The sequence below is a fragment of the Nannobrachium achirus genome (genome assembly GCF_963921795.1).
Source record: "Nannobrachium achirus genome assembly, chromosome: 21".
NCBI lineage: Eukaryota > Metazoa > Chordata > Actinopteri > Myctophiformes > Myctophidae > Nannobrachium > Nannobrachium achirus.
Window position 1 is genome coordinate 28,963,170 of NC_137828.1, and position 24,435 is coordinate 28,987,604.

A 24,435-nucleotide genomic window follows, 5' to 3' on the forward strand; every position below is an offset into this window, starting at 1 on the left:
CTTACAGGACAGTGCCCTGGCACCGAAGGTTTCTAGCCCAGCTAGGCAAGAGGCCAGCAGGACCACTGTTTGACATCAAATGCACTCAGGGGTCTCTGTGTCAGCTGCACTTTCCACATTGTGAGATCCTCTCCATGGGTGCAGGCAAATTCTTGTCTGTTCTCCATGTGATGGATGATGATGGCTTTGAGCTGATCAAACCCCATATGATCACAGAAACGCATGTAATCATAAATGTAACTGGGTTTTCTTTATTTGGGATCCTCATTGAGATGTTGTACGGGCCCTGTCCTGTCCAGGCATTGGTGTCACTGTTTTATACACCACCGATTGATGATGATCATCCCAGTTCGATCCTGAAAGTGTTAGTGCTGCCTCGGAACGTTGTGCTGAGTGATGTGCTGAAGGAAAGGAGGAAATTAAATGGAGAAGAAATCTACATTGGAAACCCTCCATGTAAACTAATCCCGAAGCAAGAATACACCCTCTCCACATGCCCTCAAGATGATTCCATCAAAATCCAACCAAATAAGGCAGAATTTGAAGTGGATCAATCATCCTACCGCGATTACATCGAAACATTTGACGTGATTTTAAAGCGAAGGTTTAGTTCTGTTAATGTACTTCTAAGAAGCAGTAAGACCTCCGACTGTCCATGGGAACGCGATGTAGACCTTTCTGCTGCTGCCTCAAGAAAAGAAGTTCAGCGCACGCCGAGACATGAAGCGAGAGACAAACTGTTGTCTGTGCGCAGCAGCTTCATCGGAAGCGTTTCACATCCCATTCTCAACAATGTCCTGGACAAACTTTTTGAGAAGGGAGTGATAATCAAAGAAGAATATGATGAAGCCCGTGTGCAGCAAGTGAAACATGAAAAGGCACGTTGTGTCATCGACACAGTGATGAGCAAAGGAACATCTGCAAGTTTAAAACTGATGTTCATTCTGCGTGAAACCGACCCGTTCCTCTCTGAGGATCTTGGATTGATGTAAAACTGTAACAATATACTTGAGTTGGACACACTGAAGTTGGATCAATTCATTTAACTGTTATCTTTTTTAAGACATGATCATCCAGAGCAACTTCAAAGTAACAGTGACACTTCAACAGGGTCCCTGGCTACAGCATGGACACACAGTGACTGTTCCAGAGATTAAACACAGGCTGTTTCGACTACGACCTCAGGACACAAAGATTTTGACAAAATGCCTTTAACATGATGAAGGGCATGGGTTATGTGAGTGTAGGAACACATACTAATCACCAGCAGTATGTTTATAGGTTAGGGAGCCCCATGTCAAGGGGTTTTCTGCATTACCTGTTGAAATAGCTACCGCAAAATGTAAATACATGAGCCTACATGGGTCTTAACAAGAGATTTGAGACCCACACACAATGGGGCTTTTTGAGCGTTGCATGTTTGGGCAAAGCAAGAGGATGGCGGCTAAAAAGCAATTTTACTCCCTGCTCCCCCTGAGGAAGTTTGTTTAGACATGGTCTCTTCATAAACCCAGACCATAAAACACAGTCTACAGGTAAAGAGGTAGTTATGGTACAAATACCATGAGCTGTTCTGAGAGAGGTCCATATGTTCTGAGAGAGGTCCATATGTTCTGAGAGAGGTCCATATGTTCTTAGAGAGGTCCATATGTTCTTAGAGAGGTCCATATGTTCTGAGAGAGGTCCATATGTTCTGAGAGAGGTCCATAATGTTCCTCTGGCTTCCTCACCGCTAGCACATATATCATGATAAAAAGACATCTTTACCACGCACTCCCTGCTAGATCCTCACAGGACGTTTGGAAATACATACAATGTCAATACAATAGACCTTTTGAGTATGAACAGTGGACAAATAGCCCCCATTAACACCCAAGGGGCCAAACTCGTTCAGTAACGAGATAAGGCCACTAGGGGTCACTCTGCCAAAAGGAGTTGTCTCGTTCCTCAACGAGACAACAAAGGGTTAACTGTACAGCGTGCTGCGCGCATGCTGTGTGCCCTGTGAATGACCCTAGTCCATACGTCAGACCGTGGCTCGCAGAGAGAGAGAAAATGGCGCGACTAGGCTGCATTGATTTCCATTCTAGGTTGAAACATAAAAAGGGCTTTATCTATGAATGAGGTGCAAAGAACGCCAGGGAAGCAGAGATCTGATTGTTTTCACGGCGACACTTTACCGCGATGGTCGGCCCCGGTTTGGATTTTAGTTTCGCGAGCGTTTGTAAACAAATGGATTATCTTCCTCAATCGTCAGTGGACACTCACATGCACACGCACGAAGCTTCCGAGGCTCTTCAAAATAAAGCGTGAGTGAACGGCGGCAGCAGCAACAGCTAGAAATGTTAGAAACCTTGGCTTCCCATGTGTTAAACACCTTTATCTCCTGGAATATGCTTCCTTGGACTACAAGACTATGAGAAATTGTAAAAAATCAAGAACTGTTCTTCCCAAAGTCTCCACGGGACCTTCGATCATGGACTTTGCCGAAATGGGAAGCTTTTAAATGCTCAAGGAATACAAGACAATAGTTTCTGATGGATGCAATATATTTAATCCTGGACTCTATATAGATTATTTATTATATAAAGCATGCTACAAATATTATTTTAGAATCTAGGAATTCAATTGTTACTGATATTTCAAAAGTTCCTGTAATCAGTTATTCTGTATTTTCAAATACAACCTATTATTTTGTATCAAAAATCAACTTGCCTTCTTTTCTGTTCAGCCCCTGATGTTTGTAAATGTGAATGGATGTGTAAGTAAATCAATTTACTCAGTTTACAAATAAGTTGTACATTTAACTTAAATTATTGTCTCCACCAGCCGAAGGCTGAGGGAGAGTATGTTTTCCCCTCCGTCCGTCCGTCCGTCCGTCCGTGCGTCCGTGCGTCCGTCCGTGCGTCCGTGCGTCCGTGCGTCCTCGCAGTTTGTGAACAGCTAATCTCAGTCACCGTTGGCCTGATCACTGCCAAACTGAGCACACACACTCCCTGGATGCCAATCTAGAACCTCTGCCCCACATTTTTCAAATCAGCCTCATGGTGGCGCTATAACAGGCCGATTTGTGTGGCCTGGTTGTTACCAGCTAATCTCCGGCGCCGTTGGCCCGATCGCTGCCAAACTGAGCACACACACTCCCTGGATGCTAATTCAGAACCTCTGCCCCACATTTTTTAAATCAGCCTCATGGTGGCGCTATAACAGGCCGATTTGTGTGGCCTGGTGGAGACCTGTGCTCGGAGCACTGCTTCTAGTTATTATTATTATTACCATTATTTTGTTTTCATAATTTTTTGTCAACTTTGCGATAAAGAGCCATTATGAAACATGCTTTGGAATTTGAACTTCTTCAAAGGCGCATCTAGCCTAGTGATCATATCCTGGGTGATTTGTGTGACAACTTTAAGTTCTGTATATATGTTATTTAAACAGAGCACAGAAGATGAGCCCAACAGACATCAGCTGACAACACTGCAAGAAGAAATCTCCAAATGAATGTGCCATGTCCTATTATGCACATTGGTTCATATTTTCTAAGGTCATCTAATTATCATTATTATTACGATATTATGAACCAGGGCCAACGGAGTGGCAGTGGAACATGGGAACGGCTAAGAAAGCGTACCAAGGAAGCCTACCATAAACATGGTTATGTATTAACCTACGAACAGGACAGCTTTGTGTACAGTATATTAGCAATAGTTGAACCAGACTTAATCATTCCTGGTACAATGGTGCATCCGTGCTGGTGTTCAGGGACGTGCTGGCCATTGGGAAAAGCGGGACAACTCCCGAACGGCCGGTTCATTCCCGGGCCGGTCCAGGCCGGCCATTAGGAAAAAATAAAATGTCGGCCTTCATTCCATTTTGGGGGCTGGGCGGCCAAACAAAGTAAATCTTCACTGTCGGGCAGAAACCTTGAATCAGAAACCTAGCCCTGCTTCATCATACAAGGCCGTCGCACAAAAGCAGTGAAATGGTTGAATGAAATGGTTGAATGACACAGTCCGGGTTTTTATGGGGGCAAGAGAGTCCAGACTATGGGATAGGGCAGCGTTGTAGCGGGCTACCAGGTCACCAACCGTGGGGTCAGGGGAAACCCTAGCCATGTGGGCATCTATCAAAGTTGATAGGGCTGGAGCACTCACTGTCTTAGAGTTCCTGAACGTGATGGTACGCTTGGGACGCTGCATGGGCAGGGAGCCAGGAACACTGAAGACAATGGTGTGATGGACAGATGCAGCCTGGTTCCAAACACTGCAGGTTGGTGGGGGGCGGGCCAGTGAAGGACGGAGCGAGGTAAACAAACGCTCGCCGTGTAGCGCCAGTAGCGCCACCGTGCAGTGATAACATACTGTACCTGGTAGAGTATGTTATAACTTATAACATAGAGTAGGCTATATATAGAGTATAACATACTCTACCAGGTACCCCTCCAGAAAAACGCGATTATGCGATCGCAGAATTTCCCGCAATAATCAATAAATGCCGTTGATTATGCGGGGGGTTGCATGATTTCACAATCCCCGCATATTCCCCGCAATAATCGCATATTTCCGCGTAAAATACGCGAAATATGCGGGCATCGCTTGATTTCACAATCCCTGCACTTTTTCGCATAAAATTATAAAGTCATCGCTTCACCGTTCAATCACGTTCAGACACAAAACAGAGGCAAAACAATGATGCGCTGTGAAACACGTGGCTCGTGTGTGTGTGTGTGTGTGTGTGTGTGTGTGTGTGTGTGTGTGTGTGTGCGTGTGTGTGTGCGTGTGCGTGCGTCGTGCGATTGCGTGCGTGCGTGCGTGCGTGCGATTGCGTGCGTGCGTGCGTGCGTGCGTGTGCACTCGCTGCACTGCGAGGATCTGCACTGTGCAGACAGAGGCAGAGGCAGGCATAAGACAACACTGTAGCCTCAATTAACCTGCTGCTCCATCAAACTTCAAGAAACGACACAGTTTACCCTACTTGTTTTGACTTCTCAGTCGTCTCCATTGCACTCTGTTTGAAACGTTGCCGTTCAAAGCAAACGAGCAACTCCGACAAAAGTAGCAAGCATTATTCCATGGATCGGATAGGAACAGCACTTGAACACATAGCATTTTAATCCCTTAAATCCCTTTAGAGAGAGCAAAACCACATAAAAACCGGAGTTTTGCTTTAGCAGTGAGCTGAGTCCTTAGCGATGACATAGGCCATAGGCGTAATTATTTTTGCCTTTAGTAGCCGATTAAGGTAATTAAATGGCATATATTTGACGAAGGTTTGCTTTTTTGCCTTGAAAATAATGAAAGGCATTTTTCGCAACTTTCACAAGTTCCCGCATATTTCGCATAGTTTCGCATTTTCACAGCATAAATTCACATAAAAACCCTGCATAATTCACTGCATAATCATTTTATCCCGCATAATCAAGGATTTTTGTCCGCTTTTTTCTGGAGGGTCTAGAGTCTACCTGGTAGAGTATGTTATACTCTGTGCCCTTTGGCCTTGAGATGCTTTGGTGTGCCCTTTGAATTTGACAGTGAAGTCACAATTTAAGGACTTTTAAAACTTTTTTTAATACCTTAAGAAAGAAAATAAAAAAAGATCATCACTGCATCAAAAGTAGGCTAATCAACAAACTATAACTATAAAAACTGGTAAAACATTGGCCAAATTGTAAAATAATATAAGAGGCAAACATTTTGAAAATAGCCATACACACCGTATATCTAGGTGTGGCCTGGGATCTTTTGGTTATGAAAAGTGTGCCCTAGCTGGCAGAATAAAGGTTGGGAAACAGGGACGTGCTGGCCATTGGGAAAAGCGGGCCAACTCCCGAACGGCCGGTTCATTCCCGGCCGGTCCAGGCCGGCCATTAGGAAAAAATAAATAAATAAAATGTCGGCCTTCGTTCCATTTTGGGGGCTGGGCGGCCAACAAAGTAAATCGTCGCTGTCGGGCAGAAACCTTGTATCTCCAAGTTTCAAATTTGTAAATTCTTTCGCAAAGCAAAGCCCTGCTTCATCATACAAGGCCGTCGCACAAAAGTAGTGAAAACAGCAGATCTACAAGCACACAACGCCTCGCGGAACGCCTCGCGGTGCGAGGCGTTGTGTGCTTGTAGATCGGCTGTTCACTAGTTTAAATCATTTTTAAAATGATAAATACAAAACAAACGGTTTTGGACGTACAAGGTTTCCACCCGACAACGACGAAATATAACTGGCCCACTGGCTTGTCAGTTGTCACTTGTCATGATCTGAAAGGGCAAATCTTTGAGTAGCAGCAGCGCTATAGAGAGATCTCTCTCTATAGCGCACAATGAGGGCCTCTCCAACTCTTTTTCCCGGGCTGAATCAGGGGCCCAGCACATCCCTGTTGGGAAACACTGCTCTACCATAAAGATTGGTCAAAATTACATTTTATTCATTACAAAAAGTTAGGTTGGGTCATGCTTTTATATTATTAATATTTATATTGATTCATATAAATCATGTATATTCATTTATATTATTTATATGAATACGAAGTCATTAATATAATTAATGTAAGTATAATTAATGAATATAAGAGACAAAAGATTGTCTTCCGATCATTTTGACCCAAAGACAAATTTGTAAATGTTTGTGTGAAATATGAATAAGGACAATGATTGAAATATCAAGTTGAAAAAAGTTTTTTTTTTCTGCTGTTAAATGTCATTTTTGACACAAAGACAACACAAGGGTTAACCATATATGAAGTATGCACTCGGCTGAGCACAACAGGTAACCAGTCCAGAACAGTGTGCACCTCAACATTGTGGGCACCTCAATGTTAAATGTATGGATCATGTAAATAATAATGTATGCTTCCACACGGCTTTGAATAAATCAGTTGATTGAAAGCATTTTGCCACCTCCTCTTCCCTTTGCTTTTCTCTTTCCTTTTTAGCTCCACCTTTTTATATTTTCTTTATTGGAATGGGATCCATCGATAACGTTACACCAACATAACGTTGCACTACTTGGCAAAAGATGTTGTTATGGAGGACGTCCACCTGCTTACACACCTGCAGAGACTACATTACTTTATGTTTACAAATAAAAACCACACCTTGTGTGAAGTGAGCGGTGCTATTCATGAGTTAAATGCATTAAGCATCTCGCGAAGCTTGGCCAGTGTGACCCTGGGCTTACAACAAACCCTGAGCGCCTTGTGCCAAGATGTAGGCCACGCATCAGAGCCCGGACAAAGCCAGATGTCGGAGCTATAGTTGCTTCCAGGAGCACCGCTCAAAAAAAGGGTTCTTGCGCAGGTGGAAAGTGAAAAGCAATCACGTCTTTGAACTGAAAAACAAAAAAGATTTGTGACATTTTGACCAATTGCTATTCATGACAACTATTCTTTAACAAGGAGCGGGTAGTTCTCACCTCCGCTCAGATAACGACTGAAAAAAATCGCACCCAGTGTGAAGTGAGCGGTGCTATTCATGAGTTAATTTCATTAAGCGTCCCGCGAAGCTTGGCCAATATGACCCTGGTTGTACAAACGGACAAAGCCAGATGTAGGAGCTTAGCTCTTTCCAGGAGCACCGCTCAAAAAAGAACTGTTTCATGGCCTGCAGTGTTCACTGATGTGGCCAAAAGTCATAGTGTTTTTGGGCTCGTTTGGAAGCAAATGGACCCTTTGGTTCCATTTTTACACTCTGAATTTGGAACCACCTCAATGAACCCTGAGGGTCCCTGGACCCCACTTTGACCCGTCCCTTAGATACATTCTCAGAGTTACAGACCTGTAGCCTTGTAACAGTTACGGACCCATGGGGCCAATTTGGACCCCTGGTGGTCCCTGGACCTGACATTGAGAAACAGTGCCATAAGAAAATATTTGGAACTCCAATGAAGCCAGAGGGGCCCTGTCATGGACTTTGAGAATACTGAATTACCTCCCAGTAACAGTATCTGGGCATACACAGAACCTGTGGAATGCAATACAATACTGTATGTCTGGATGATGAGGATATGACTGATTCTGACATGCGTCAAGCTTCTGCTGTTCTCAGAGAACTCCTTGTTTGCAGTGTTTAGGTACAGTTCACACAGCTACAACAAGAGGTCGGCTGTGGCTCAGGAGGTAGAGCTGGCCAATGATCCGTGGGTTGGCGGTTCAAATCCCGGCTCCTCCAGTCCACATGTCAAAGTGTCCTTGTCCACTGAACCTCACATTGCCTCCAATGGTTGGCGCAAGCTTGCCACCATCGGTGTGTGAATGTGGGAAGTGAGGACGCTGACATCGAATGTTCGCTGCTCCACTTCCCAATGTATGAATGAATGGACCATTGTAAAGCGCTTTGAGTTCGCAACTTGCTTAGAAAAGCACTATAAAATGCAATCCATTATTATGAACTTCCTTAGTATGTTCAGTTCTCAAAGCGTGGGGGCTTGACTTAATAATGTATAGGGCATCCTTCCAGAGAGATAACTTCCGAACCGCCGAGCTTTTCGGCAAGCGTGCTCAGATCTTTGATGTCTTCCAAACTGTTGACCTGCCACTCGTGCTTGAGCCCTGTGAATATCTGCCTGAAGGCGTCCACCGTGCTCGCGTAGATCATCTTACTTTTCATGGACGCACCTTCCGGAGCCCAGAAGATGAAGACCATCTCTTCCTTCCTCGTCTCTATCTCTCCTTGCCTGGTGTCGTAGGTCACGTCGTACAGAGCATAGCGGCAGTCGTCTGTGGGCAGCATCTCCAGGAAGCGCTTGTAGGGGTCCTGGACGGTGGTACCAATATCTCCCTGCAGGATTACCTTGCCGTCCTCAAGGACGATGTTCTGTTTGTCCTTGCTGAGGCAGAACATCACAGCCTTCTTCCTGTTCTTCTTCTCGTCCTTGGTGGCCTGAGCCTTACGGACCTTCATGTCGTTAAATATCGCAAGTACTTCATCCGTCACTTTGATTCCAGAGGCCATTTCAATTCCGGTGTGCTGACGAAGGTCTACAGTTGGAAATTGAAACTGTAGACCAGCTGTAATGGCAAGTGTATTTATATTCCCACACTCTGCAAATGTTGGCATGTCACAATCGCTGATTGGACAGATAATTCTGATGTCATTATGGTTGCTATGTTTACCGTTTTCCTGAGCGCTTCCCAGTAGATGCAAACTGCGGTGTAACTGTGTTGCAAACAGCAGCCAGTGGTGGAGTAAAAGTGAAATTATTGAAAATGGCCACACAGATATGGGCCATGTCTTGGCCATCTGGCCAGTGATATATATCGATGACATCACAGATCTTCATATACTGTATGGGCATAACAGGGATTCTGGGGAATACCCATATATGGACTTTTACATAGGTGATGTCACCTGTGATATCACCTGTGATGTCACAGTGATGTGTCAAGGGAACCAACCCATAGACTGTAAAAATGTGTACACACACGGAGACAAGCTGTGACATTTCTCATGGTAAACTGCGACCTTCGTCGCAATCAAGATAACTATAACTACTGTTCAACATTGTATTTTTTTAAATAGTTGGTTTGACCTTTGCCATCCACTTGACTTTTTTCAAAACTATATATTTAGTTATACATACTGTATAGAGCTCAGTGTGAATTGGCCCTTTAAATAACTTTGTTTTTCAGTCTGTTGTCTCAGTCACTGATATAACTACAGTATATCACTTATTATGAAGAATAGCTACTTAAGTTTAATGACATTAACAAAAGCAATTTTTAGAAGTTTAAATTAAAAACAACCATTCATTAAGGTGAAATAAGTGTTACATGGCTACTGTAGGCCTAATATGATTGTTGAAAATGAATATTAATTTGTTCTATTCCTTTTTAACCAAAAAAGAACAAGATCAACTAAATCGTTTGCACTACATTTTGTCTTGCAAATACAGTAGGCTAATTTGTGTGTGTACCGTGGATGTGTTGCAATCACCTCTCTCTAGATTTGAGAGTTTCCCAAACGGATTATTATCAACTGGATGTAGGCTAATGTTGTCAACTGGCGAGCAATGCATGTGAGTCCCGAAGCAGCGCCGATCGCGCCATCATCCCACTTGCAACCATTGATATTAATGAGGGTGGCTGCGGCTGATTTGACTCTCGCCGTCCGCAGCCTATCTGATGCTAATTCTCACAGAACAAGTTTTAGTCGGGGGCATTAGGGAGATGACATGGTAATTTCGTGCTAATTAGTCTAAACGCGCCAAATTTTGCACAGATGTAGCCCAGGGTATGCTCTAATGATTTAGCTAGGGCGCCCGAGTCTGCGACATTCGGGGTCGCCACAGCGGCCAAATCAAGTTGGGCTCCCATCGACTTTCAATACAGGAGGAAAATACCCAGAAAAACACTTTTTTTCTGGGTATTTAAGTAGGATGTGAGGGGTCTAACTAGGGGTTTGTCATGATGCTGAATCCATTGCAAGCATTTGTTTTGCACAAAAAACATTCCTTGGTCTACAAATGGCCCCAGAAAGCGATGGTTTAGTGATGAAAAGTGATGAGTCATCACTTTTCAGAGTGTTGTGGGTATTTTCTGGAGCCGGGCGCCCTAGCTAAATCATTAGAGCATGCCCTGGGCTACATCAGTGCAAAATTTGGCGCTTTTAGACTGATTAGCATGAGAAAAAAAACCCTAAGGCCTCCGACTAACATGAATGCTCACCCATATATGAATAGTTTTCTGAGGCCATTTCTCAGGGGATAGCTCAGGGGTAGAGAAACCGTTATTAGAGCACGAAGGGTTCCCGAAGGGTTCCCAGTTCGAATCCGGGCTCCCCCTGAGTTAATGTCGAAGGGTCCTTGGGCAAGACTCTGAACCCCTAATTGCTCCCGGTGAGTAGGTTGGTGCCTTGCATGTTTCCTCCGCCACCGGTGTATGAATGTGTGAATGGGTGAATGTAATGCACAATCTCTGTAAAGCGCTTTGGATAAAAGCGCTATATAAATGCACCATTTACCATTTACAAACCATTGTAAACAATGTGAATGTGAGTGATGGTTCCAAAATATGAGTTCTGTTCAACCCATTTCGGTAGCACTTTACAATAATGACCTCTTATAAATCATGTATAAACATTTATAAGCAGTTTGTAGATGAGTAATAAACATGAACAAACTATGAACAACTGTTTACCTAAACATTTATAACTGTTTTAAACATCATTTACATGTTATTAGTAAGGTATTAGTAAGTAGTAAACTGATCATGAATAAACCATTTATATACATTTGTAAATGATTAATAAATCATTTGTAACTAGAATTATGCATCATTTATATGCTATTAGTAACTAATCATTTACAAGCTATCTATATACCTTGTAAAACATTCCTAATATATCTTTAAATCATTAGTAGATGTTATCAAGAGCCCTAATGTAAAGTGAAGACTAGGTCGCAAGTTACTATGAAAACCTCCACCGGCTGTCTGTCAGTCCCTCTGTTAGTATGTCCGTCACGTCACGTCACGTCACGTCACGTCACGTCACGTCACGTCACGTCACACTTTTGGCCCTACTTCTATCTCCGGCACCGTTGCCCCTATCCATGCCAAACTTTGCTGTCTGTTAATGTGGCCTCCTTGTTTGTTCATGGTTAACATATGCTTTGTAAAACATTCCTTAAATATCTATAAATCATCAGTAGATGTTATCAAGAGCCCTAAAGTAAAGTGAAGACTATTCATTAGTTACGAATGTCTGTTAAATATGAACAAACATGGAGGCCACATTAACAGACAGTTGACTGCCAAACCACAACCTCCACCCCTCATTTCTCACATGGCCCTCTTCTAGCGCCACCATGAGGCCGATTCTTGCAACACACATTTTTGGACACTGCTCCAATACATTTTGCCCTAAAATCACACAAAGCAGAACACAGTATGTCTAGAGTCATGTCATCAACATGGATCTGTCCCATTTCTCATATTCCCTCCTGATTGGCTACGACTGCCTTCTAAAGTTTGTGTATGCGATGTGACGGTCGCTTATCTCCCTATTAGGGAGTCTTACTGGTAAATAATGAATAGTCTTCACTTTACATTAGGGCTCTTGATAACATCTACTGATGATTTATAGATATTTAAGGAATGTTTTACAAAGCATATGTTAACCATGAACAAACTCGGAGGCCACATTAACAGACAGCCAAGGAGTGTGTGTGCAAAGTTTGGCATGGATAGGGGCAACGGTGCCGGAGATTAGAGTAGGACCAAAAGTGTGACGTGACGGACAGACTGACAGAGGGACTGACAGACAGCCGGTGGAGGTTTTCATAATAACTTGCGACCTAGTCTTCACTTTACATTAGGGCTCTTGATAACATCTACAAATGATTTATAGATATATTAGGAATGTTTTACAAGGTATATAGATAGCTTGTAAATGATTAGTTACTTATCTACAAATAGCATATAAATAACGAATAATTTTTAGTTACAAATGATTTATTAATCATTTATGAATGTGTATAAATGGATTATTCATGATTAGTTTACTACATACTAATACCTTACTAATAACATGTAAATGATGTTTAAAACAGTTATAAATGTTTAGGTAAACATTTGTTCATAGTTTGTTCATGTTTATTACTCATCTACAAACTGCTTATAAATGTTTATAAATGATTTATAACATGTCATTATTGTAAAGTGCTACCCAAATTTCTTTTGACCAAATCAACCAATGGGCAGATGACAACATCAAAATCCCCAAAAGGATTAAATAGAAGGGTGCATCCACAATATTCATGGCAGTTAGGTTGCAATGTTAATCTGTACAAATACTTGCTACAGTATCTGTGCAGACTAGTGCTTGCTCTGCCATCATATTAACTTTACTGTATCGTGATTATTGCATATTAATCAGGAAAAATCTAACAACAAATAGTTAATATGATGGCGGAGCAAGCACTGCACAGATAGCAAGTATTTGTACACATTAAAGGTGATACACCATTTATTTTCACTTTTCCTATTTTAAAACCTTTTTTTGGGGTCCCACTAGCACTCACAAAGTCCCATTTCTGACCATTGTGTCTTTCTCTGTTTTTGGGAAGGCTGAGGTTAAAAGCTTTCCACGGGTTCTCAGAATAGGCTGCAGAATTTGCTGCCGTCAACATTTTTTTTTTTTCAAAAACATTTTTTGGACCCCAAAAAATTGCATGTTTAACCCCCATAGCAACCCCATCTTTCAAACATGGCAGCCATGTTTGTTTACATTTTAAGAAAACATAATAGTTCATGAATGCCTGAACGGATTTCCATTCGGATTCTTTTGTTTGAAAGCTGTGAGCAATGTGCACACACGTGGTGCATGATCTAGGCATGGACATGACATGATCAGTGCACTATGAATTACATGGAAGTCTATGGAGAGGGAGGCATGTGGAACTTGGAAGGTATTTTCAAATGGCCGTGTATGAGGTATTCTTTTATTATTATTATTATTATTATTAATTATAATTTTTTAAGACTTTTCGTGTAGTGTTTGGTTGGGGTGCATATCTGCACACACAACGGGCAGAACAGTGGGGGGTGGCGCAGTTCAGGCCAAAGGTGGTACTGCAGCTGAAAATGCTCAGAGCCATTCAAAAATGAGAGAGGCTCTCTATTCAGGAGTGGTAATTTAGCCTCAAACCTTTTGAAAAACGTTTTTGGGACATAAACAATATGACATAAATACTTTTTAAATCCATGGTGTATCACATTTAAGGTTGCAACCTAACTTGAATATCGTTACCGTGGATGTAATCAATCCAGTTGCATCCTTTTGGGGATGTTGAAGTTATCGGTAATATGTCATTAGGCCGAACCAGGGGTGTAGTTGGCTGGATTATTCACAAAGCTTTCCCGGAAGAGAAAGATCCCATGGTTGGCCGCTAGTTGCACTGTTTTCCCCCCGCGAGGTACCAAAAAGATTTTTTCTCCACTGGAACCCATTCATTTTCCTCTTTGATTTTCTAACCTTAATAACATCGTCATAAATACTTTATGGTTCATGTCGCTAGTGAAAAACTGCCTTTCAATTACCATGATATTTTGTGCAAATATGGTCCCATTTATGTTAAAATTGATGATAAAGTTGCGGGGGGCGTGGCCAACTAAACTGATACCAGCCGGCTGTGTTCTTCTTCGTGTGCTGTATTTCGGGAGGCTCCGACCACATTCTCCCATGTATCCCTGCGGTTGCACGTGACCGTTGGCAGCCAATAGCATTCCTTATGATTCCTGGGGTACCATTCAAACAATGATGGTGACACCCATACAAGGGACAAAAAAGCGTAATTTTCGCCGCATAGAAACCAATGGCTTCGCGTCGTCCATATTTCTTTTACAGTCTATGGGTCGAACACCCTTTGGTCCGACCACCAAAACCTAACCTTAACCCTAACCCTAACCTCAGTAAAACTATGCCTAAACCTAACCCTAACCCTAACCTCAGTAACCGTGGCGTGGGTGATTATCTAACCTGCCGACGCGGGTGAGTATCTAACCTGCCAACGTTGTTCGACCAAACGGGAGTTAGACCTATGGGGCAGTCCCCGAAGTTATCATCTGCCCATTTGTCAATTTGGTCAAAAGAAATTGTTTGAACAGAACTCATATTTTAGGACCATCACACCATTGTTTACAATGGTTTGTAATGCAGGCTGCCACCCCATGTGGTCATGTGATCCAAGATGGCCGCGGTGTGAATAAGGTCTATACACACCCAAGCGGTTTGTGCATTACAGGCAAGAGTTACAGCATGACACAATTGCTGAAGGTTTTCACACTTAACTGCTTCCTGTGGTCGCAATTATATACATTGCATAATGCATATATAATAGTCATTATAGCTGGTTTTGAAAGCTATAGACATTTACAGTGTACATTTATAGGCCAATATTATGCCAAGTACATTCAACTAATATTTTAGTCAGATAATGCATGTGCGCGCACGCACACACACGCATGCACGCACGCACGCACGCACGCACGCGCGCACACACACACACACACACACACACACACACACACACACACACACACACCTTTTTGTTTGTGCCAGCTGGCCTAATACCAATAAAGGTGTGTACAGTGCTGCAATTGGAACACCTATGTTGTCACTTCAATAATAAATATACATGTATGAACCATTAAGAAAATGAGCTGAAGAAGCTCACGAACAGATTCAAATCATTTTGCTGCTTTACCTGTGTTGTGTTAACCAGATGAACCCTGCCCTACCGGCCACCGAAAAGGCCCTGTCACTCAGGATGACCCTGGTCAACAAAAGTAAGCCTTGCCGAGCCATGAGTTTTGTTCTAATTCTAAATCAGTGTTTCTCAAACGTTTACATTTCAAGGTCTCCCCTAAGCTATACTGTGTATTGCTCAACTAGTGGTCAATAGCGGTATAGCAAACCACGGTCGCGTTTTTCGCCACGGACAGGGCCCCAGACCACCGTGTGTGCCTGCAGCTCGCCGAGATGAATCTTTAGAGGGGTCTCGCATCCCTCTCCGACCAGGCATTCTCCTACACCAGACCAGACCAGAGTAATGCTGTTAATGCTGTTGTTATGTTGAGGCATGCTACTTCCTGAGAAGACGGCAAGACGCGCTGATCTGCCGGCAGTGTATGATCTGCGCTGTTATTGGCCGGTAGGGAGACACGTATACAGAATGATGCAGATGATGTAATTTTGCCGGAAAAACAGTCCCGGTCACGGCCACACGGGCTCAGTAGAACACATATAAAGAAAAGGCTTTTGGGGCTGAAATTAACAGAGTGGGTGTTCTAAAACTTTAGCGATTTAATAGTTAAGACAATTTCAAGATTTGTTTTATTAAAAAAGTTACATAGTATAGCTTTAACTCTGACAGTGTAGAAATCCATTTGTACACTGTTAGAGTTACAAACTTGTATGGGTCGATTTAGACCCCCATCAAGGAACCCACAGATTCCCTGGAATTTACTTTGAGAAACACTGTTCTAAATAATCAGAATATTCAGAACTTGCTAGAATGTTTCACCAAAATCTGAATCTTGAGAAATTGGAAGTCTCCAGATCTAACTCACCATGATGTAGGTTACTGTCAAGGAAACATATTTTTAAATGCTGTAATTTCAACTAATGTGAACACCTACTGCATAGCATGCATGTTGTAATATGGCATTCGCCTAAACAATAAGTATATGATTTTCACTATGTAAATCATGTCTGAACGGCAAAATGTCAAGGCTGGGACATCACGAGTGGAAGTAGCATTACCTTGCTACTGCTTGACCGCACCACTCCATAAATACTGTAACACATATCATCAATATTATGTATATTGCATGTATATAATAGTAATTATAGCTGGTTTTGAATGCTATAGACATTTACAGTGTACATTTTTAGGCCAATATTATGCCAAGTACATTCAACTGATATTTGTCAGATATTACGCACGCACGCACACACAGTTTACAGTTTACAGTTTAGGCATTTAGCAGACGCTTTTAATCCAAAGCGACTTACAATAAGCAGATACAAAACATCACGAGATAATATGTCAGTACATCAACAGCAATATAACAAGTGCAAATGGATATCTATCTAGAAAAAAAACACAATAAAATCAAAGTTCTAAAAAAAACTAAAAACACACACACACACACACACACACACACACACACACACACACACACACACACACACACACACACACACACACACACACACACACACACACACACACACACTTTTGTGTTTGTGTTTGTGCCAGCTGGCCTAATACCAACAAAGGTGTGTACAGGGCTGAAATTGGAACTCCTATGTTGTCACTTCAATAATAAATATACATGTATGAACCATTAAGAAAATGAGCTGAAGAAGCTCACAAACAGATTCAAATCATTTTGCTGCTTTACCTGTGTTGTGTTAACCAGATGAACCCTGCCCTACCGGCCACCGAGAAGGCCCTGTCACCTCAGGGTGACCCTGGTCAACAAAAGTAAGCCTGACCGAATGAGGCCCATAGGGCCAGGAGCCTATCTCCTGTTTCTGTAGCGTGAGGCAGCTTGATGTACAAGTACACCTCCTGGACATGACGCTAGTACTGTTTACAGTATGTCGCAGGGACTTACCCCCAGTCCAACCCTTGATGCTGAGTGCCAAGCAGGTACTGGGTCCCATTTTTAGAGTATTTGGTATGACCCGGCCAGGGATCGAACCCTGACCTCCCAGTCTCAGGGATGACTCTCTAAGCACAAGGCCACTGAACTGACCAACAAAGTGTGGTTAACTGCCCAGTGTGCATTTTCTGTGGATTCTGGTGTGTTCTAATTCAGTGTTTCTCAAACTTTTACATTTGACATTTTACATTATCCACAAGTTTCCAACATCCCATCGTGCATTGCGCAATTTGATAGCCGATCTACATGCTCACAACGGCTCGCATCGCGAGGTGTTGTGAGCATGTAGATCAGACACAGACGCAGAAGGCGTGCTGCATTTCCGGCGTCGCAGCTGAAAGTGATCTACAAGCTCACAGCGGTTGCATCTGCGACGTGACGTGAGCTTGTATGTCTGCTGTTAACCGTATGTGTCGCACAAAAAATTCTACCGTAAATTCTGGCGGAAACAGGTGGATACACTGTTAGAGTTACAGACTTGTATGGGTGAATTTGGACCCCCATAAAGGAAGTCCCTGGAATCCACTTTGAGAACCACTGTCCTAAATAATCAGAACTTGCTAGAATATTTGACCAAAATCTGAATCTTGAGAAATTGTCTCCAATAACATTTAAAACCTGGACAGAGAACTTGATTTCTATAGACATACTAAGACCTTTATCGATCACTTCGAGTCACTTTATGTTCAATATAATTATTTTGTTTTAATTAGCATTAATATACAAAAAGACATATAGGCCTACATTCAACACTTTCCATTTCAAATGTTTTTTCATTAAATCTACACGTTCGCTGTTTCAATTAATCTCAGTTGTTCTCCACTTATAAATGTCTGCTTCATGATTTCGTGACTGATATGAATATGTTAGTGCTGCTGAGGTTTCACGTTGTGTGTTGATGATGGAACTATTTGCATATCCAGTGTTACGGCCATAAATTGTAATTCTTTGTGTTTAAGAGCTGTCCATAAGAGACAGTAGAAGGTTCTGGTGACCCATGCCATTTGGTGACCTTTTGGTTTCTCATGCCTCTCAGCCTTTTGTTGAGGCTAGACTGTGATGTAAGACGTGCTAACGGAATGCCACCTGGAGCTACTGTCAATATACAGTTCTTCTTTGATACTCTGTTTCTTGGCCCCTAAAGATAGCATAGAGGTGTCAACTTCTCCCTCTCCTTCTCCCCTCATTTCTTTGTTTCTAACTAGAACCCAGGAAGTCCCTTGGCCAACAAACAAATAGGTGTGGCATGGTTTTTACATACAGTAAAAGCCCCTAGCCAGGGCCACGCATATGTTAATAGTTCCTTCTGTCTATCTTATCTTTATGGCATCTCTTCTTCCTCTCTCCCCCCCTCTCTTCTCACACACACACACACACACACACACACACACACACACACACACACACACACACACACACACACACACACACACACACACACACACACACACACACACACACACACACACACACACACACACACACACACACACATAATGGCATCTCTTCTTCCTCTCTCCCCCCCCCCCACACATAATGGCATCTCTTCTTCCTCTCTCCCCCCCTCTCTTCTCACACACACACACACACACACACACACACACACACACACACACACACACACACACACACACACACACACACACAGCTATCTCTCTCTCCTTCTCTCCCTCTCTCTCTCTCTCTCTCTCTCTCCTTCTCTATAACTTCATCTAATCTATCATCCGTGTATTATTATAGTGTATCAACGTATACCATTCTGTATGTCTAATGTTTTATGCCAATATATATATATGTACGATGTTTTAAGTATGTATGATGCTATTTTCATATACTGTATGTATACACAATGAGATATTCTCACTCCTGTTGTAAAGTCCCTCCCCTTTGGTCAGTCCCCCAAAGGGAGGAGCAAAGATCACCTTAAAGGTCGCTGTTTTTGTATTGCCCAACATGTTACCTTGAGAACAGCTTGCTGTTGGTCAAGTTAGCATCCCTGTATACTTGTTGTTGCGGCTGCTAATAACCCCAATAGTTAAAAGAGCCGGTAGGCTAAGCATGGGAGGTTAAAATACTGTATGACGCGCACATTAAAACACTCACATCCACAAAATCGCTCATAAGTTTTAAAATGCTTTACTTGAATTTTCAGTGACACCAATCATTTACAATATGCGATCAAAATACTGCAATAAATCTGTGTATGAAATTAAATAATCAGTGAGCAAATTACAACAATAAAAGTGATTTCTATCTATGAAAAGTGCTCCAGTGCGGTCAACAAAAGTTTCACTCCCCCAGCTCACCCTACCTCCATGGACCAAAACCAGCCTTGAAGGTGAGCATGGGAGAGGTGTCTTTTGTAACCCCTTGAGGCCACCTTCAGAGACACTCCCACAAGATGAGGTGCCAATGGGTGCCTCCACCAAATAGCCAATTAATTAACCCAAATTAACGTGCCCAAATACCAAATAAGCCCTGTATGGCTCCTACATTCCGGCCCCTAATTAAGCCTGTGCATTAATTACACATTTATTAATATGTAGGAGACAGACATTAACCTTAGCACTATTATGATTCAATAATTCAAGAATAGAAATTCAATGCAAATTCATTCAAATGCATAATTGTCTATCTAATTGTCTTCATCCATATTCTCCTCTCCGTCTGCAAAAAGGATAAATAAAGAGAGCGATAGAGAGTGAGAAAAGTTCAAAGAGCTCACGAGCTCCAAGCGAAAAAGGATTTGTAGAGCATGGGTGCTCCAAGTGAGACTTCAAGGCCCCTTCATCTCCTGAAGCCATGGCATTCTGCATCTCCTTTCTTCTTTTTGATGCTACGGGGGTCTGCATGTCCTTGTGCAGCCTCTCACCAAACAGATCCAACTTTACAGGAAGCCTCCTGCTCCAAGCTAAAGCCAGCGACCTCTTGAACCTGAGAAACAACCCAACTGTCTTTCTCAACTGGAACAAAGAAGGGACGTGACTGACGAACAGCATGTCCAAGTAAGCCCGCTCATCTACCTGAACTGCATTCCCAGACGCATCTTCTGGAGAGACGGCTCCAGAGAAATCGGACTGTGCTGGCCACTCCAACTCAGGCTCAAAGAACGTAGTTCCTGACATCCACGTATCGGACCTCGATACAGATTCCACTCTGGCCCCTAAGGAGGACATCTCCACCACTGCAACTGTTAACTCCATTGGTTTCGGTCCCTTACCCATCCCAAAAGCACAGTGGGCCTGATGAAGTTCCCGCAGCCAGACTCCTGCCCACTCCTGGGCAGCGCTGGCTGGTAAGGCATCATCCCAGCCCATCTGACCTCTGTACAGGTAACGTAGAACCGGCTCTGCATTAGGCACCACAGGTGCAAGGAATCCCATCGCAGAGTTTATGGAGCGCACGGTGGATAAGTTCCCTCTCCTTGTCAGAGGTTTGTCATTGTTGAATCTCCCTTTGAGGGTCAGCGCACGCTGTTCAGGCTTAACGCATCCAGGGACATCAGCCTTCTTCTGCTGCTCCCACAGCTGGTCAGATCTTGTGACGGCTATCCGGTTGACGGTGACGTCATGACAAACACAAGCAGTTTCAGCTGTGCAGTCTCCCCTCAGGGGGCCATTCACGGTCCAACCCAACATTGTTCTGACCGCATAAGGACCACCACCCACACTTCTCACCACCTCCCACGGCTCCAAAGCCTGGGGAACATTGGTTCCAATAAGAAGATCCACCCCCGAGTCGATCCCTGTGATCTTGAGGTGCTCCAGGTGCGGCCATCTCCGCAGATCTTCTTGCCTAGGAATGTTACCTTGGTGGACAGGCATACACTTCTGTGTGAACAGGACGGGTAGCTCACAGAAACAATCTGTGTCCAGACCGGCTACCTCCAAATCCATCACAACGTGACTGCTGACCACCTTCTCCTGACCCATTGTCCTTAGGAGAATGTTAGACCTTCTTCCTGAGATATTCAGCCGGTTCATGAGCCCTTCTGTGCAGAATGAAGCCGAGCTCCCAGGATCAAGAAAAGCATACGTGACCACTGTTGTCTGACTTTCCTTCAACTTCACCCGAACGGGAAGTATGGCAAGAGAACAGTCGCTCTCTCCGGCCCCAGTAAGACAACTGGACTGCACTGAGATCAAAGCGTTTCCATCTGCTGCACCCGTTTCTCCTTCAGCTTGCATTGAACCTTCGTCTCCAGAGTAGACATGCAACATGGTGGGATGTCTCATACTGCACACGTTGCACACAAGGCGTTCATGGCAGTCCCTGCTTCTGTGCCCAATGCACATACAACCAAAGCACACCCCTTTCTCTCTCAAGAAGGACATTTTTTCAGTGTGCGTCTTCCTCTCCAATAGACGGCACATGTCCAAGGAATGCCCAGCTCCACAAAGCAGGCAAGAATTAACAGATGAACCATTTTCTCTCTTCACTCCAGCATCAACGTCCGTGTCTGCTGTAGCGACAGTAGTAGCGAAGCTACTTTTGGCTTCTGAAAAGTGAGGTTTAGCAGGCCTCACCTCCTTCCTCGGTACTGCAGGTGAAGACTCCTGGAGATCCCCAAACAGTGGGTCGCTTGCCATTTTAACCTGCCCTTCACTGAATGCCACAATATCACGAAAGGTGGCTCTACGATGGAACCTTTCCTGCAAACTGTAGGCGACCTCTCTCCACTTCTCCCTGAGCTTATAAGGCAACTTCCTAACAACTGCTTGCATGTTACCAGGGACATCCAGCTCATGCGTGGCATCAAACTCTCCCAAGGCATTGCAACAAGCCCGCAGCAAGAAGCTGTATGACTGAAGACCCACGACATCTTCAGGCCTCAACGGTGGCCACAAGAAAACCTTGTCCATGTAAGCAGCGGTGATCTTCAGTGGGTCCCCAAAGTACTCCTGCAGCAAGGATTTGGCTCTGGCATAACCACTTTCAGGTGACATGAACTGACAGCTTCGAACCATGTCTCTAGGCTGCCCTTTAGTATACTGCTCGAGAAAGTACAAGCAATCCTTAGCACTGCGAGTTTTCTCCTCGATGCAATGCTCAAAGGCTCTCATGAAGGTTTGGTACTCTAAAGGATCACCATCAAAGATCTGGATGTCACGACGTGGAAGAAAGAACAACGACTGCTGTTCAGCAAGCAAAGATGTAATCTGGTTTTGTTTCTCCAAGATGGCTATCAGCTGACCATGATCCGAGCTGCCTTGCCTTGGTGCAGGTTGGTTCGACTGCAACTGCGGCTCAGGACATGCTGGAGTGTTGTGCGTTCCACTTTGTCGCACCCTAACGGTATCAGGCCCTGGCTGAGACGGCAGCCCCACATGATTCACCTTAACCCGAGCATCCAATTGATGAGGACGTGGCTTCTTAGGCTTAGCATCAAGCAAATGTGAACGTGACTGATGTTCACTAGAAGCACGTTGAGATGGCTGAGCGACTGACTGCCTTAAAGACACAGGCACAAAGGGCTCAGCATCAGCATCCAGTGAGTAATGACTTGGCTGCCTAGGCCAAGAATCAATCAAATGTGAACGTGACTGCTGTTCACTAAAAGAACGTTGCGGTGGCTGACCAACTGGTTCTTTTACAGGGACAGGCACAAAGGACACAGCCTCGGCATCCAATGAGTGAAGAACATTTTGTTTCTCAACGTAGGAATTCATCCCATCTGCCTTACTAGCTGCACTACCAGACACTCGGGAGGTGCCGGAGACCCTTAAGACGCTTATTTTAGCTGCTGATGCCTCTATCTCCATTTCCAAGTTCAACTTCTCTTTCCTTTTTCGGAACTGTGCCTCTTCCTCATCCAAAGCGTGCTTCTCATCGAGTAGTTTCTGGCGAGCAAGGAGTGCTGCCATTTCTGCTTCTGCGAGGACGCGTGCAGACAGTGTTGTAGAGGCAGTGGACCCTGCTTTACTGCCAGCAGTGTTCCTTTTCTTTGATGCTTTAACTGCAACATTAGAAATGCTATCAAAAGGAGTAACATCATCTACAAAGACAGTTCCCACCTCGGGCTCAGGGTGTTCTGAAACACAAATAATGTCATCGTTATTCACTGCATCAGGTGTTTCAACAGAAGGTGGGTGTGGCTGAGGTAAAGCAGGAGAAGCACTAGCATCTTCACATAACTGCACTGTACTTTGAGTTTGGTCACTTGCATCTGAAAGCCATTTATTTGTACTTTCAATGAAATCATCTTTATGCTTTTGTATTTCTGAAAACCAAATGTTTTGCTTCTCTTGTTCATCCGGAGGAAGCAATGGAATAACAGCATCATGAAGCTGACTTGCTTCATCGTACAGTGCAGACACATTGTGAAGATGGGACTGTATGGTTTGAGCATTATCAGGACTTTGCATAAGCTCATTAATTAATTTGACACCTGCTTTGATTTTGTTAACCTTAGCTTTTCTTTCATTTTGAAGATGTTCCATTTTATTTGCTAGTGCTTTGGGAGTAGGCTTTGGTTGTCTTTTCTGTTCAGCATTAGAACCAGGCATTGGTGAAACCATTTGCATTCAAAGAATGAATAAAGAACAATAGCAGTTCAATAGCAGTTCGCACCTATATCAATTACAGCAGTTCACAGCCCTAGTATGTGCGTGTAAATGTAAATGTAATTCAATAGACAAAAGGCTTAAATCGAATGTATGTATGTAGGCCTATTATTCCCCACTAAACTGCCTAAAGAAACTAACCTAACAAACAACTCTATGGCTTCAGCAGAGGGACGATGGGTATTTAGAGACGGCACTCCCGGGCCAACCCAACCGGGCTTTGAAATGCGGGCCGAACCCGTCCATGCACAGAAAATAACAAACCAATAGCACGTACGGCCGAAGCCGTAGGCTAAAGCAGCTTCGCCTACGGGGAACAATAGGGAGACCTGTAGCAAGCGCTTAACAGCGCGTGTGTATAGTGCAGAGCCGTTTCTGGCCCCATGGGGGCCCTAAGCACGATTTTTTTTGGGGGGCCTTGTCGGGCGGCGGCGAAAAATTTGGGCTGTTTGAAGGTAGAATTAGAGGAATATTAACATTAGGATTAGACTGTTGTAATGTCCAGTGGCGTAGGGTAGTCATGACAGTTACAGGGGTGTGTTACAGGAGTGAGTCTGTTGTTCTTAGTGCAACAGGGAGTCTCAGTCTATTCTAGGACAAGTTGACTTTTGACCTGTTTTTTTTAGGGAGGGTTCTGTCAGCATCTAAAATAATAATCATTTTAAAAAGTATACTATGGCTTGGCCGAATACTTGGTCATTATACAATGTCATTA

The 24,435-nt window shown here is 43.6% G+C and overlaps 1 protein-coding gene across 1 annotated transcript; it reads right to left on the bottom strand.

The window, feature by feature from the left end:
• Positions 1 to 8,419: 8,419 nt before the first annotated feature.
• LOC308306669 (cofilin-2-like) lies at positions 8,420 to 8,941 on the bottom strand (the record flags this gene model as incomplete). Its single annotated transcript, XM_080751710.1, has 1 exon — positions 8,420 to 8,941. The coding sequence occupies one exon, from the start codon at positions 8,939 to 8,941 to the stop codon at positions 8,420 to 8,422; it is 522 nt and encodes a 173-aa protein (XP_080607836.1).
• Between the last annotated feature and the right edge of the window lie 15,494 nt (positions 8,942 to 24,435).